Consider the following 15528-nt stretch of genomic DNA (forward strand, 5'->3'; position numbering starts at 1 on the left):
ATATCTGTGGTAATTTACAATTTTGATTGACGTTTTGGTGAAATGTTTTATTTTTGTATCAAAGAAAAATAGGTGTAAAATAACAAGTTAATTTTATTAACTAAGTGTGCCTGTAGTTTTTAGGATAAAGTCTTCCAGGAGAGTAAATTATCACGATGATATCGCGGTCTAAACATCGTTCGTCAGTGGAAGTGTGCTCGGATTGCGGAGCATCGGGTTAAGCGACGTTCCAGTTTCCTTTACGAGCCGTTAATTAAGCCTACGCTGGTATTTAATTGAGCTTTGTATTTGCAGATCCGTCGTGGGCGTCGATAAATCGCGGGTTGCTATTGTGTGCAGAATGTTGCAGCGTTCACCGGAGCATGGGAAGGCATATATCTCACGTGAAATCTTTGCGGCAAGGAACCTGGCCTCCATCGCTATTATCTGTATGTACTCAAGATCTATGTCAGCGTATATCTTATAACGGAATATCGTTGACAAAAAGTGGTTTTCCAACAGATGGTGCAAGCGCTAACAGCACAGAATGTGAACAGTATATGGGAACACTCATTACTTGATACTTCAGCCCCTAAACATTTAAGGAAGAAGCCACAACCAAAAGATCCTCTCCAGTGAGTTAAACTATTCAAATATTATAAACATCTACAAGAGATCTGTTTGTCAAGTATCAAAACTACTTTATTGCTCTACATTGAAGGTAGACTGTCTATTCCCCAAAAAATTTTAAAAGCTCAAGTAATCAGAATTATGTAATAAGATACAGTTTGTATATCTAATCTAATTATAGAAAGCCTGAATATCACTTAAATTGATAAATTCATCTAAAACTCTAATAATCAAATAAGTGGACATAAAATTAAGTGTATAACCTTTGTATCAATTTGTGTAATGAAATACTCAATTAACATTGTTAGCATAACATTTTAAAGATTTTAATAAAAATAATTCAACTGACTTCAAAAACATAAAATATACTGACTCAACTAAAAAACAAAAAATAATATCATTCTAAGTTTTATATATCATATTATGTACTAACTGATGATCAGTTTGAAGGTGGTGCTAGCCTGATGATGTATTTATTCAAGTCATGTAAGAATATCATAAAGATTTAGGTTTTTCAGCCAGTGTTCTTTCAGAAATGATATTCATGATAAACTTCTGCAATGTAACGCCTGCTTCTATCCAATATTGATAAGAAATAACTTGTGCCACCTGTGTATTATTAATACAAGATTTGGCTTGCTATTGTTGAGCACGAGTTTCCTCTCAGAATGAGACCGGTTAGGCCTTAATCCACCATGCTGGCCAAATGCAGATTTGCTGACTTCACACACATAGAGAATTGAAAAAATTCTCAGGTATGCAGGTTTCCTCACAATGTTTTTCCTTCACCATTTGAGAGATGTGAAATTTATTTTCCTAAAATGCGTACTGAAAAGTTAGAGGTGCATGCCCCTGATTGAATTCTAACCCACACCCTCCCGAATCGAAGGCAGAAGTCATATCCACAGGGCTATTATGTCAATGTGTGTAAACACTGGCATAATATAATTTAATTTATTTCAATAATATTTTCCTGCCCCTTGAATCACATGTGACTCAGTTCCAGTGTCTATTGTTAGCTCAAATAGGGAAGTTATGATTGGACAAACATATATGAGAACTAGTAAACATACATGTAATTAGTTATTTTTTTTAAACTTTAACTTGAACAAAGCAAGTTAAAGTTTTCCAACTACTAGTAGTAGAACTACTAGTAGTAGAACTACTAGTAGTAAGTAGTACTACTTATATTAGTCTAGTCCAACAGTCCAATTAAATTTAAAAAACTATACTTAAGCCTCACTCAATGTGCACTGTTTACCAACAAATAAATTAAAAATGATAGTATAAATCTTTGAATCGCTAGTCATTTAGTCTAACAGTGCACATGTAGTATAGTTGTATTTTTATTTATTCTTCTCTCATAACTATCAAAATGTATAGTAAAATTATTCTATAAACAATTTTTTGTCTTTCAATGCAATGTATATTCCAATTATCAAAAATTATACAGAGAAACAACAAAAACATTAGTATTTACACAATTTTAACATTACAATTTGTTGACTTTTTCTTGATGTTCTTTATAATGGTAAACTTCTTAGTATTTTTTATAGTATTATGATTATAACTTGAGACAGAGAATTAGTTTTAGACTATGTACAATGTTTGTAACATTATATTTTGAATAAGTATAGTTTCAATTGATGTATAATATAGTCCTAATTTATTTTCAGCCCAATAAAATCTGAGTTTATATTAGCCAAGCATCTTCGCCTTGCCTATGTGTTAAGAGCCAGAAGGGATGAACCTCCGAGTGAGCTCGGCAGGCAGTTGCACAGTGCAGTGAGGAGTGCATCCCTTGATACTGCCATGAGGTTGCTAGCCCAGGGTGCAGACCCCAACTACTATAATCAGGTTTGCAAACAATGATCTTTTCAACAATAAATAATTATTATTATTCTTATAGCTTCACACATTATTTATGTAGTAGAACAATTGGTAATAAATGATTAAATATAATAAAAACATTATGTACCTAATAAGGAAAATCATATTTGTACACTAAAAACAGTGAATAACCACCTGATCTTAAGTAGAAGTCTTTGTTTTTAACTAAGCACCAATTTGCTGGGCATAGCACCTAAGGCATAGTCTGCATTTTTATTGAGTACCTGCACTTTCATAGGCAATTATATTGTATATTTGTTGTATTATTGTATTTCTATGTAAAAGTATCATAGTCAATCTTAAAAACATTTTTCCATAGGAGAAAGGCAGTACTTGCCTGCATGTAGCGTGCAGGGCAGGGCAGCCGGCACAAGCGGAGCTGCTAGTGTCATGGGGTGCGGATCCAACCGCCCGTGATAGTGGGGGCAACTCTCCCTCCGATTGTGCCAGGTACCGCCACCTATGGCTGAAATGATCAACTGATTCTTGTATACTAACTGTAACTTTAACCAGCAGTTTCACATACTGTAAAACCAAATTTCGTCAATATAGCTTAAAAGCACTTTCGTACAAACTTAATTGGCGTGACGGCGACGTGCTGTTTATCTAACTCCATTCTATATGAAGTGACCTTTAATTTTAGAATTTAAACTATCCTGAGTGTTATTCATATTAATTGATTATGAATCACGGCTAAAACTCACGTGATATTAGGTCGGATTATGCCAGACTAGTTTCGAACCCATACGGTGCCCTTAGTCATGAGCTGGTTCGTGCAACGCGGCACGATCCAAACGGATTGACCTTTAATTACAGATTTTTTTTATATACCTTCTATCTAAATTGTAAAAGCGAAACAAATTACATCACAAAGTATTGGAATGCACTTGACGTCCAAAGATGTGATTTGGTAGAGAGTTACAGTTTAATATTATAAGACATCTGCTTAGAACGGACTTTGTGACAGGGTCGGATTAACGAGGTCTAAGAAGGGTGAAATTGCGTGTTGACAGCCAGTTTTTTGCAAACATGTTGAGGTGTAAATCTTGAATCTGTAGTCACAAATTTGGGTGTCTGCTGTAGACAGGGAGGTCACTCGGAGCTGGGCGAGCGGCTGACGGAGCTGGTGTACGAGGCGACGGACCGCATGATCCACTTCCTGACGGGCGAGCGGCCCGACCACGCGGCGGGGCGCCACTACATCGTGCCGCGCGCGCACGACACGCACGAGATGACCGACGTGGCCAAAGCGGCGCGGGGCAAGCTGCAACTGGTGAGACCCTTTGATCAATAGGCTGACGGAGCTGGTGTACGAGGCGACGGACCGCATGATCCACTTCCTGACGGGCGAGCGGCCCGACCACGCGGCGGGGCGCCTCTACATCGTGCCGCGCGCGCACGACACGCACGAGATGACCGACGTGGCCAAAGCGGCGCGGGGCAAGCTGCAACTGGTGAGACCCTTTGATCAATAGGCTGACGGAGCTGGTGTACGAGGCGACGGACCGCATGATCCACTTCCTGACGGGCGAGCGGCCCGACCACGCGGCGGGGCGCCTCTACATCGTGCCGCGCGCGCACGACACGCACGAGATGACCGACGTGGCCAAAGCGGCGCGGGGCAAGCTGCAACTGGTGAGACCCTTTGATCAATAGGCTGACGGAGCTGGTGTACGAGGCGACGGACCGCATGATCCACTTCCTGACGGGCGAGCGGCCCGACCACGCGGCGGGGCGCCACTACATCGTGCCGCGCGCGCACGACACGCACGAGATGACCGACGTGGCCAAAGCGGCGCGGGGCAAGGTGCAACTGGTGAGACCCTTTGATCAATAGGCTGACGGAGCTGGTGTACGAGGCGACGGACCGCATGATCCACTTCCTGACGGGCGAGCGGCCCGACCACGCGGCGGGGCGCCTCTACATCGTGCCGCGCGCGCACGACACGCACGAGATGACCGACGTGGCCAAAGCGGCGCGGGGCAAGCTGCAACTGGTGAGACTCTTTGATCGATAGGCTGACGGAGGATTTTTTTAGTTTAGGAAGTGTTTGTTATTGTAGAAAGAGAATCGACGGCCTCCGTGGCACAGTGGTATGCGCGGTGGATTTATAAGACGGAGGTCCTGGGTTCGATCCCCGGCTGGGCCGATTGAGATTTTCTTAATTTGTCCTGGTCTGGCTGGTGGGAGGCTTCGGCCGTGGCTAGTTACCACCCTACCGGCAAAGACGTACCGCCAAGCAATTTAGCGTTCCGGTACGATGCCGTGTAGAAACCAAAAGGGGTGTGGGTTAGGAGGAGGATGAAAATCATCCTCCTCCTAACAAGTTAGCCCGCTTTCATCTTAGACTGTATCATCACTTACCATCAGGTGAGATTGTAGTCAAGGGCTAACTTGTAAAGAATAAAAAAAAAAATCGATGTGCCACATTGCTAGCCCGGACATTTTTACAAAAAAATTACCCATGGACACATACCTTATCGTTCTCCTCGAGGGTGTTCCAAATCTGGTTGCGGCACACAGTGACTAAACTGTGTTAACAAAAGTGGGTTATAAAAAAATTATAGGCTTCTAGCGATGCGTTGCGAATTTACAAGAGCTCAACCAAAACTTGCTGGTCAATGAGGCGTCTTATTTGTGCCCATATATGGTCACAAATTGTTATGGCCAGCACATTAGTGTGATAACTAACCACACTACATCTGTGATAGTAACCGACAAATAGGGATCTATAACTCTTTCTAATAAAAATCTTCTTTTTACAGAAGAAAAGTTTTGCCCATGCTATTGTATTGTATATAATTTATAAATAACAATGGTGATAATAAAAATAATACTTCCACTTTTTACAGCTACCGAATCATCTATTTGAGGAGCTCGTAATGGATATCTATGATGAGATTGATCGCCGAGAAACAGAAGCAAGTATGTTGTTCTGATCTTAATTATACTATGTGCGCTGTAGCATGGTGCGGGTGACAGTTGCCTGTATGACGTACTATTCTCGTGAATCACGGCAAACTTATAAGAATGAAATGAACTGTCATCCGCACCATTCTACATGCATGTAGCATGCTGCGGATGTACTGTAAATGTATACATTGAAAACGGTGTAATTTTTAATAAAAACTTCCAATAATATTAGACTAGACTGATAAACTGATATTTTACGAAAGTCAGGAAATATTCTCTCAATATTGCATTAAATGTAAGTTATTGATTATTTTACCAAATTTATTATGTACTAGCGGACGCTCGCGACTTCGTCCGCGTGAAACAATCTACTACCCTACCCTACTTCCACTCTACAGCTACCCTACCGTACAGGGGATGAGTGAAGGACTCAACCCTACCCCTACCCTACCCCTAATCTACCTATAACCTACCCTGCCCTACCCCACCCTTACCCTACCCCTACCCTTGGTGTTGCCAAAGAGAAAGCAGTGTTGCCAATTTAGCAACTTAGTCGCTAGAACTGACGATTTGTGCTCAAATCTTAGCGACTAAAATGAAGTTTTGACGACAAAATTTGTTTAGCGACATATCTTGCGTTTTTGAAGTAGAAATTAAAACAGCCCTAGCTTTAGACATTTCAAAAGATATATTAATACTAAACTTTTTTGTGAGGTATTTTGGCAAATTATGATAAAAACAACAAATTATTTATATGATTGTTACAATAATGATATTATTTAATTAAAAGTTAGATGTTGTATGTTGTTGCACCTATATATTATGTAGGTACTTATTTATAATCTAATTATTTATAAATATTTTTTTACTTATCCTAATATCTCCTAATAATAATAATGCCTCCGTGGCGCAGTGGTATGCGCGGTGGATTTACAAGACTGAGGTCCTGGGTTCGATCCCCGGCTGGGCCGATTGAGGTTTTCTTAATTGGTCCAGGCTGGTGGGAGGCTTCGGCCGTGGCTAGTTACCACCCTACCGACAAAGACGTACCGCCAAGCGATTTAGCGTTCCGATACGATGTCGTGTAGAAACCGAAAGGGGTGTGGATTTTCATCCTCCTCCTAACAAGTTAGTCCGCTTCCATCTTAGACTGCATCATCACTTACTATCAGGTGTGATTGTAGTCAAGGGCTAACTTGTAAAGAATAAAAAAATAAAAAAAAAACATTTCACACCGCCTTCTCTGTCGCCGACAAAATTATAAGTATTCTCCCAGAAAAAATCGTGGTCCCGCTCCTGGTGGAGTTCTCGGACTCTCGGAGACTCGGATTTGTTGCAGTTGGCACCACTGAGAGAAAGAAATGATGCAGTGTGTGTGTGTGTGTGGCTACAGTTTGGCAAACCAGCGCGACGGGGCTGGAGCGCTGCGGCGTGGCGTTCCTTCCGGTGAACCCCGCGCTGTCGGCGCCGCGCAACCAGGGCCGGCAGAAGCTGGCGCGGCTGTCGGCGCCCGAGCTCGCTACGCTGCTGCGCGACGTGCTGCTCGACGCCACCCGGCGCCAGCGGATAGCGTCCCTGCAGCCCAGAGGTAATGACCACTCGATGGTTAGTGACAGCTGTTGCTAAATAGGGTAGTTTTTTTTCCTAATTAATTCCTTCCTTGCAAATTGTAGGTCTAACGGGTCCGGTCAACCCGTTGCTGTCTGCGAGCCACCTGAAGCATTTCTCGCAGATGTCGGACGATGAGCCTCTGTACGACTCCGTGGCATCTGATGAGGACTACGCTGCTCTAGCGCCCATAGAGCTTGATGTATGTGGAATATGAATACATGACTTCATCATCTCATTAGAGTTTTAATTTGTCTTTTTAACAAAATTGATAAATTTCAGCGAACAAACGTCTAATTCAGTTACGTAAGGCAATTCGCTTTTCAATGTACTTCTTATTCTAAGCTTACCAAACAGAGGTGTAGGTGTTAAATGCCAGTAACTTTAAGAGCAAACAATCCCTCAATGTCCAAAAATCCGCAACGCACGTATTGGACGCGTTGCATCAAACGGGTTTTAGTATTCGTTGTACAGAAAGTCATACAAGTGCGTCTACCGATCCGCATCGCATTGAACGGATTTTAACAACCGTAAAGTTAAAAATCCGTTTGATGCGTCCGATACGTACGATGCGTATCTGGACACCTGCCATTTTTTATTATTATTAACAGATATCAAGCCTCGACCCCCGAGCAGGCGAAACCGTGTCTTCCACGTACAACCCGTCGCTACCGACCGAACATTCCTCAGAACTACCTCGCACACACTCACCCAGTCCCGCTCACGTGCCTGAACGAAAGCAAGAGATTGAAACACTGAAGAAGGAGTTGGACAACAGAGACTCCACCATAACGGAGCTAAAGAACCAGTTGAAAAATCTCCAAACGATAGTCGAGCAACTAACGAAAGAGAACAGCGCGTTGAAGACCACCAGCAGCGTGGATGATGACCACAGCATGACGTCACAGAACTCCATCTCCGAGAGCAATAACGTGCTGGAACTCCCGCAGGAGAGAGGGAGAAGCCTAGAGACGGATCAGCTGGTGCTGGTGGAGGAGGCGAGGCAGTCGCTGAAAGCGCCCCAGCGACCGGTCAGTATGTTTGAGCCTAGAGAGGGACCCAAGAATAACTGGCAGGTTACTAAACACCAGGTACCTACTAATCATTAATTTTACTAATTTCTTTAGTTTTATGACAGAATGCTGAAAAGTGATTTTTGGCCCATGTTGGTTGCAGTGCAGAAAAGTCCTTTTGTTTCTTTCAAACTAATGTTAACATATTTAGGTTTGAAATAAATTCGAAATGTTGTTCGATCTACAAATAATCCTTGAAAGACAAAATATATATGTCGGAGAAAAAGGGGTTTCACATCAGAAGCGGTTCTCTGCAAACACAATTATTTAATGAAAGTCTCAGGACTCAGGTCGTTGGCCGCCATCTTGAATGAGGTCAAAACACTTTTTTCGCGATATCTCGGAAACTATACGTCTTCCAAAAATATGCAAGTCGTAATTTGTAGGAAATCGTTTTGCCTACAAATATGTTCATATAACTTTTTGCCCTAAATTAAAAGTTACAAGTAAAAATGTCCCAAAAATAAAAATTGTGTCCTCTAAAAAATGCAAAGCTCATGTAACATTTGGACTATTGTTCAACACCAGCTATGTCAATGTTAATAACAGTTTGAAAGTAACAAATTCACTACGGTAATATGGTAATCTTTACTTATAAAAAAACTGTAACTGGCCTTTAAATATTGGAATACTTTTCAGTGTTTTGAATTTACACAAATAAGCTTAAGTGAAGAAATTTAGCAAGTCCTTTAGATCGTTGGATACATTCCTTTTCTAATGGTAACAAAGGTTTTTTGAAGTAGACTAACAAAGTAGTAAATACTTTACAAGGTGGATAGTTTAACAACCAGTTTAACATGTTTTACTTAATATAGAACTTTAGAACATATACTCGTACCTATATTTTTAGCCCCAAGGATGTACTGATACAGCTGGAAAACATGTTAACTTTGTATCTCATGTCTGCAACAATATTTTAAAGAGAAAAGATATGTTTATTTGTATATTGTATAACTTAAAACTATTGGACCGACAAGTTGCTAGTATTGTGGTAACAATGAAGAAGATTGATAATAATTTGTAATTGAAATGCTCCAAAAATCTAATAAAGTCCAAATTTATATTATTTTTTTGAACTCTGAATTTTATCTAATAATGATAATCTAATTACAAAAAAAATCTTTAGGATTTGTGTAGGGCGTAGGGCGTGTATGGCTTATGATTGTGACTTTATAGTTCTTGAACAAATACTTCATGTCAAATATCAATAATTATACAGAAGAAGTTTAAAGCTATAAACGTTTTCACTGTAAATATTTATTAAACATTACCAAAAATGCCTATATGAAATGCACGCCTCTGTATAAACATATAGGTTTGAATAACAAATAGATTTCCAAACTACTACTTTAAATTTGAACCAAAAATACCTTAAATCATGTTATCCAAGTCTGGCAAGTTCGTTCATAACACTCCTATGATATGCGGCCGACAGGGGAAAGTCTGCGCGGGTGTGAAAACGTGCATGCGGGGAAGTGACGTGCATCAGTCGTCGCTTTTTCATTCATCGCTACACGCCCCCCGGCGCGCGCGGAACATCTGGAGTGTTACGAACGAAGTAGCCCGGCTATAATTTCGTTTTGTTAAACAAAGTTATTTCTGAATCCATTGACACGTTACTACAGCTTACAAGTATTCCGGGTCTGGAGCGGTCGTTAACACAGAGCGCGCTGGAGGGCGGAGTCTCCCTTTCGGATGACGGCGCCTCGGGCTCCGGCGCAGGCCTCGTCGGGGGCGAAGGCCTCGAGGTGCAGCGGCGCGCCGAGGCCGTGACGCGCTGCATACAGGAGCTGTGGGCAGCGGCGCGCCTGCAGAGGAACAAGTTGCCGGAGTGCGCTGACTCTATACGACGGACAGTGACGGCTTTACTGGCGCTGTTCCCACAGGTAAGTCTTTATTACAGGTTTAATGGGAATCGGGAATCATGGATTTTTTCGGGATAAAAAGTAGCCTACATGTTGCTCAATAACTTCTTCTATCTAACAGCGAAAGTACCATTCATATCGGTTCAGTTATCTAGAGATCATTTTGGACAGACAGACTGACAAAGAATTTCAAAAAACCTGATTATGTTTTAGTATCATAAGGGAGGGTAAACCGCGTGCTACCATAGACTATTTTAAAAGTTTTCATCTTGTTGCTGTCAAAATGTTTTTCAACCATTCTCTGTCTAATATACACCATAGAGCTTTTAGTGATGTGTTAACTTCGAGCTGGTGGTTCTAAATATAAATGCTGGTTCTCTTCGTAAATTTTATTAAACTATACAAAAGACCAAACAACAATATTGTGAATGAGCACACAGTCCGTACGAGTCTTGTTAGAAATGTCCTAACTCCTCTCACGAGAGAGTCGACTTGTACTCATGAGACAATCATTTAGAGCCTGAATTGCTCATTGGTAAGAGCGGTTGAGCGGAGCCCCGTTAGTCTATTGTCGTACAGTCTTTCCTCACTAGTTGGAGGGAATGGGAATATTGGTCATATTTAAAAGATATTCTTTATTAAAAAAAAAATATGGGTTGTTAATGATGAAAGTATTCTCTTCCAGACATGTACAGATGCTGCGTTACAGCAAGTGATAGTCGACCTCCGCAGCGCGAGCGAGGAGGTCATCCTGGCCTGCTCCAGCAGGGCGCCGCTCGACCAGGTCAGGAATGCTGCCTACGACTTGGCCAAGGCGACCAAGTTGCTGGTCACCCACTTCCAACCCTCCTAGCGACCCCTCCGCTACACCACCGTGTAGTACAGCGCCTCCAGGCTGCGCCTCCTCCTGAACTGCTGTGTTGGACATGTGAAGAAGTGAGTGTTCATTGTGTTATAGTGTTTCCTGATCAGAATTGTTGACAGAACTGTTGAATGTGATCGAAGTTTCTGGTGATCCTCTTGTTGAAGACTTCACAATATAGAATAGGCCTCCAGAAATGTGTTAGATTGAACTATAGAAGACAATACAGTTCTGTTATAGTGTTCCCTATGAGTTTACCTACCTGCTGGTCTATTCACTGTTTAGGTATTTATTATTATCACCCTATTAAAATGTCTTCTACATACTATATGATATCCACCAGTAAGCACCGGATGACATTTTGTCATTTGATTTGTTGTTTATTTTAATAAGTTGATAATAAAGACCAAAATAGGACATAGGTCAGCTGATAAAAGTGATCCAAGTAACTGATGACTTCCATTTCTATTATAGTAGCAGATAAATGTATTTGAAGTTTCTTAACTGAAATTTGGATAAAAAAATGTAAAAATTGCGTGATGTCGACATGACAGTTATGGTTTAGCTTATGATATATTAAATCAAATTATTTTGAATGTTCACCAGTTGCTGTATGGCGCTGGTGGAAGGCGTTACTTAGATAACGAAGTTTTTTTATGCATTTGTATTGTGAGATTATATTGATGTACTCAAATTACTAAACTAGAAAGAGCAAAAAGAAAAGAAAAGAAGAAGAACTGAGTTAAAAATGCCTTAATATAAAGAACTACACTTTTTCATACTAAACATAGCCCTTTTACTTAAGATTAATCAGTATACTGTTAGATAGTTCAGTAGGCTTATTATGTATCTCGGTGTCCCATTCAAATAATAAGTCACTACATCGATTTTTATCGTATTTTCGTAATTGTGATCATCCAACATAGTTATTTCAACGAAATGATCTTGACTACATCATTTTACATCAAATGGCAGTGATTTGTTGTTTTACGATCATCTAACATGATTATTTCAACGAAATTACGTAAATAAAGTGTTTTCCTTGAAATAATCTTACTACTTGCTACAAGAATTTCTATATTACTGCTACTTTACGTAAAATTAAGATACTTATAATTTCGGTAAAAATACGATGGTAAATGTTTGCATAAACAACAATATGATGAAAAACTTAGTGACTTGTTCTTTGAATGGTACACCGAGATACATAATAACCCTGCAGATTTCGATACAACTGGCAGCAAGGTTCATCTCCAAGCAAGAATAACTTGGCTCATGTCTATTATTACTGTTCAATACACAATGCGATCTTATGAAATACAGAGATATAGTTAGTGCTATTTAGATAGACTTAATGAAATCGAGATTTTTTAGTTGTTAAAAATATTCGCTATAATATTAAGGCCAAATTCAAATATTGCATATATATATTATATCAGTCGATATATGTATATATGTTAGTGCATTCAAATAAAATATAAATTACGCAAAACTTCTATAATGAAATCGAGATTTTTTTTTAGTTGTTAAAAGTATTTGCTATGATATTAAGGCCAAATTCAAATATTGCACAATATATATTATATCAGTGGATATATGTATGTATATATCAGTGCATTCAAATAAAATATAAATCACGCCAAACTTCTAATTAATTCTGGATATACAGATGTGTGTACAAAAATATATCTTAGCGGGGCTATTACACAAGTTGCCCCTTTAGAATGTACTAGATGTTTGACGCGTACTATAATTATTTTTATATATATTATATTTATTTCTTTAAATAAGTTCTTGGTTGTTAAAATTGATTACTAAGGAGGTTGTGTGTTAGTTTTGTTTTATATAACAAAAAATTTTCTTTAAAAATATTTGCGTGATTATTGATTTTGATGACTATAATTTGATCCGATATCCAATGTACGTTATAAAAAAGATTGTGGTCATGATAAGAAGGGTCCAGTCCAAGAATCTAAAAGCTTATGAATACAGAAAGGGTTCTGTATTCATGAGCTTTTTGGATTGTGCCGCTTTGCAAGAACCAGCTTATGACTAAGGATTTATGGGTTCGAAACTAGTCGGGCATTCATCGACGTTGTATCACGTGAGATTTAGCCGTGTTTCATAATCAATTAATATGAATAACACCCACGATAGTTTAAATTCTTAAATATGTTTATTTTATGCATAGAACAAATTTATAACCACTAAACATGTGAAGATGAGCCATTATGTTGGAACATTGTTTGAAGTAAATTATACAATGCTCCAAACTTCGAGTGAACCCGGGAGACACCAGAAACTAAAATTTATACAAATCTTTACTATATGAATGGCATAATATTTAAATATTGATACAAGAACTTATTAATAATTAATGTGATTAATAATCTTTACTTATGTATTGTTACAATAAAACCTGATTATTAGGGCGCTTTTAGTGTCACGCGGATTTGCTCACGCACGCGGGATTGGACCGCATGCGTAAAATTTCACGCTGCGGATCATACGCAGCATGAGTTTCAGTTTGCTACGGGCTGCGTAACGGTATAGACGTGTTCAAAAATGATCAATGTCAGAAGAATATCTATCGCTTACATACTTTACAAACGACGAAACAAGAAGACAAGAGTACATGTTGATCCCTTTCTTGAAAATAGGCTTCTTGCTGGGGCGTTTGTTACACACTTTGGAAAACTACAAAATAATGAACGTAAATTTAAAAATTACTTTCGAATGTCCATTCGTTCTTTTGATGAACTGTTGTGTAAAATTGAGAATAAGCTACAAAAACGCAGTTTACGAAGGATTACAATACAACCGATTGAGAGGCTCGCTATTACATTAAGGTAAGTTTTAAATTTTAAATATTTAATTTCCTGCTATGATTTAGTGGAAAGGGATTTGAACAGGTAGGATAAACGTACCAATCCCAAACCAGTAAAGGACTTTTTTGACTTCAAATTACTGTCATGTGTAAATTTACATGTGCAAAAAAAAATTTTGTCATGTACTCTGGTCAACTGCAAAAATGTTAAACAAAAATCAAATCAATGATTTTTTCGGTAGTTGACCATCGTGGTCAACTATTGAGACATCATACAACACATGTTCTAGTAATTATCCAGTCTAAATAAACGGTATAATAATGATTTTTTGTTTGAAATATCGTAAAGTAACGCGTCATTGGTTATTAATTGTTGAAATTTCATAAAATAAGATTATTTTACTCATAAAATGTCACCATTAACGTGGAATCATTCCTACCTTTCATCACACGCTACTTATTATAATATAGATAAAAGTTATAGGTTTGCACATGACAGTAATTTAAAGTCAAAAAAAGTCCTTAATTGGTTTGGGATTGGTACGTTCAACGTAGGTGGATACACAATCCTTTTTTTTATCTGATAAAGTACACATGGCCACAGATCAAGTTACCCAAAACCAGCATAAATGGAACTCGCGCCTTGCGTATTATCATACTTAGGTAACCCGTCGGAGTCCCGCTTATACTGGATTTGAGTAACTTGATCTGTGCCGTGTGTACAACCGCTCTCATATGACTAAACATACAATTAATGAGAAACTGGAGAAAAAAAGTTAATCGTACTCATTTTAATAAAAAGAGTTTTATTCATAAATTAAAAAATCAAATTTTACATCATTCATTTCTTTGTAAATTTGTATCCTGAGCGTTGACATTTCTTTCGCCTGTAGACGATGTTGTTGCTGGGGTATAAATTACGTCATAAGACGTGATATTAAACAAGCCGCTTTCAGTCGAAATAAGAGTTTCATTGTCATTCACTGCAGCAGAACTAATAGCATTGTCGTTAAGACTCGAAGTATCCTGGATTATACTATTGGTTTGGTAATCTTGATTTATCGGTGACAAACTGTCAAGCTCAGTAAAAGCACTAGAACTTGTTGTAGGTATGGGACTGTAGTATGCAGGTTGTGTTTGACTTTCCATTTCCATAACTATATTTAACACTTTTGTTCTGAACATTAGTTTTTGATATCTAGTGAATCTTTTTAATGAAGGCTGCAGAGACTGAAAGAAAGCCAAATCCTCACTTTCTAGCTCCAGTTGATTAGACTTTAAGCATTCTAATAACTGTGCCTCAAATTCAGATGGTGCTTGCTTTTTAGATTTTACTTGTTTTTGTTTTGATGTTGGGTGAGAACTTTCTTGACGTGAAGTATCTGGTTGCGTGGACTCATTACGTGTTTCTAAATTACGTTGTGATGTTAGTTGAGAACTTTCTTGACGTGAAGTATCTGGTTGCGTGGACTCATTACGTGTTTCTAAATTACGTTGTGATGTTAGTTGAGAACTTTCTTGACGTGAAGTACCTGGTTGCGTGGACTCATTAGGTGTTTCTAAATTACTTTGTTCAGACATTTCTTCACAGAGTGACTCTTCTCCAGCAGTTTCCGTTGTACTGTCTAAGAAAGTCAAAATGTCATAGTAAGAATATTTCTTCTTCTTCTTACTCCCAGAGCCGGATGGCTGATTTTTTTCAGATATCTTGTCTTTATGGTAAGTGTCCCTTGCTGTTCGCCAGCGTTGTTGTATTTTCTTGTCTGAAATGACAAAATATAATAAGTAAGTGGCAAAAGTACACACAGTTTCAGATCAAGTTACCCAAAACCAGTACCAATAAACGGAACTTGCTAGGGCCTCGCCGGGCGGCGAGTCGT

At 39.0% G+C, this 15528-nt stretch overlaps 1 protein-coding gene across 2 annotated transcripts; it reads left to right on the top strand.

Moving 5' to 3' along the window:
- The first annotated feature begins 12 nt into the window (after positions 1-12).
- LOC112054256 (ARF GTPase-activating protein Git) lies at positions 13-13675 on the top strand. 2 transcript variants are annotated; one of them, XM_052881772.1, is made up of 12 exons: positions 13-216; positions 295-428; positions 502-614; positions 2286-2466; positions 2819-2949; positions 3583-3772; positions 5353-5425; positions 6807-7001; positions 7087-7223; positions 7633-8052; positions 9720-9980; positions 10645-13675. In XM_052881772.1, exons 1-12 carry the CDS (start codon positions 156-158, stop codon positions 10810-10812), a joined length of 2064 nt encoding a protein of 687 aa, XP_052737732.1. In that variant the 5' UTR covers positions 13-155; the 3' UTR covers positions 10813-13675. The 2 variants fall into 2 exon arrangements, with proteins under 2 accessions (XP_052737732.1, XP_052737731.1); XM_052881771.1 differs by having other exon boundaries at positions 14-216; positions 7633-8112.
- Positions 13676-15528: the final 1853 nt, after the last annotated feature.

Source organism: Bicyclus anynana, chromosome 5 (assembly GCF_947172395.1).
Source record: "Bicyclus anynana chromosome 5, ilBicAnyn1.1, whole genome shotgun sequence".
Classification (NCBI taxonomy): Eukaryota; Metazoa; Arthropoda; class Insecta; order Lepidoptera; family Nymphalidae; genus Bicyclus; species Bicyclus anynana.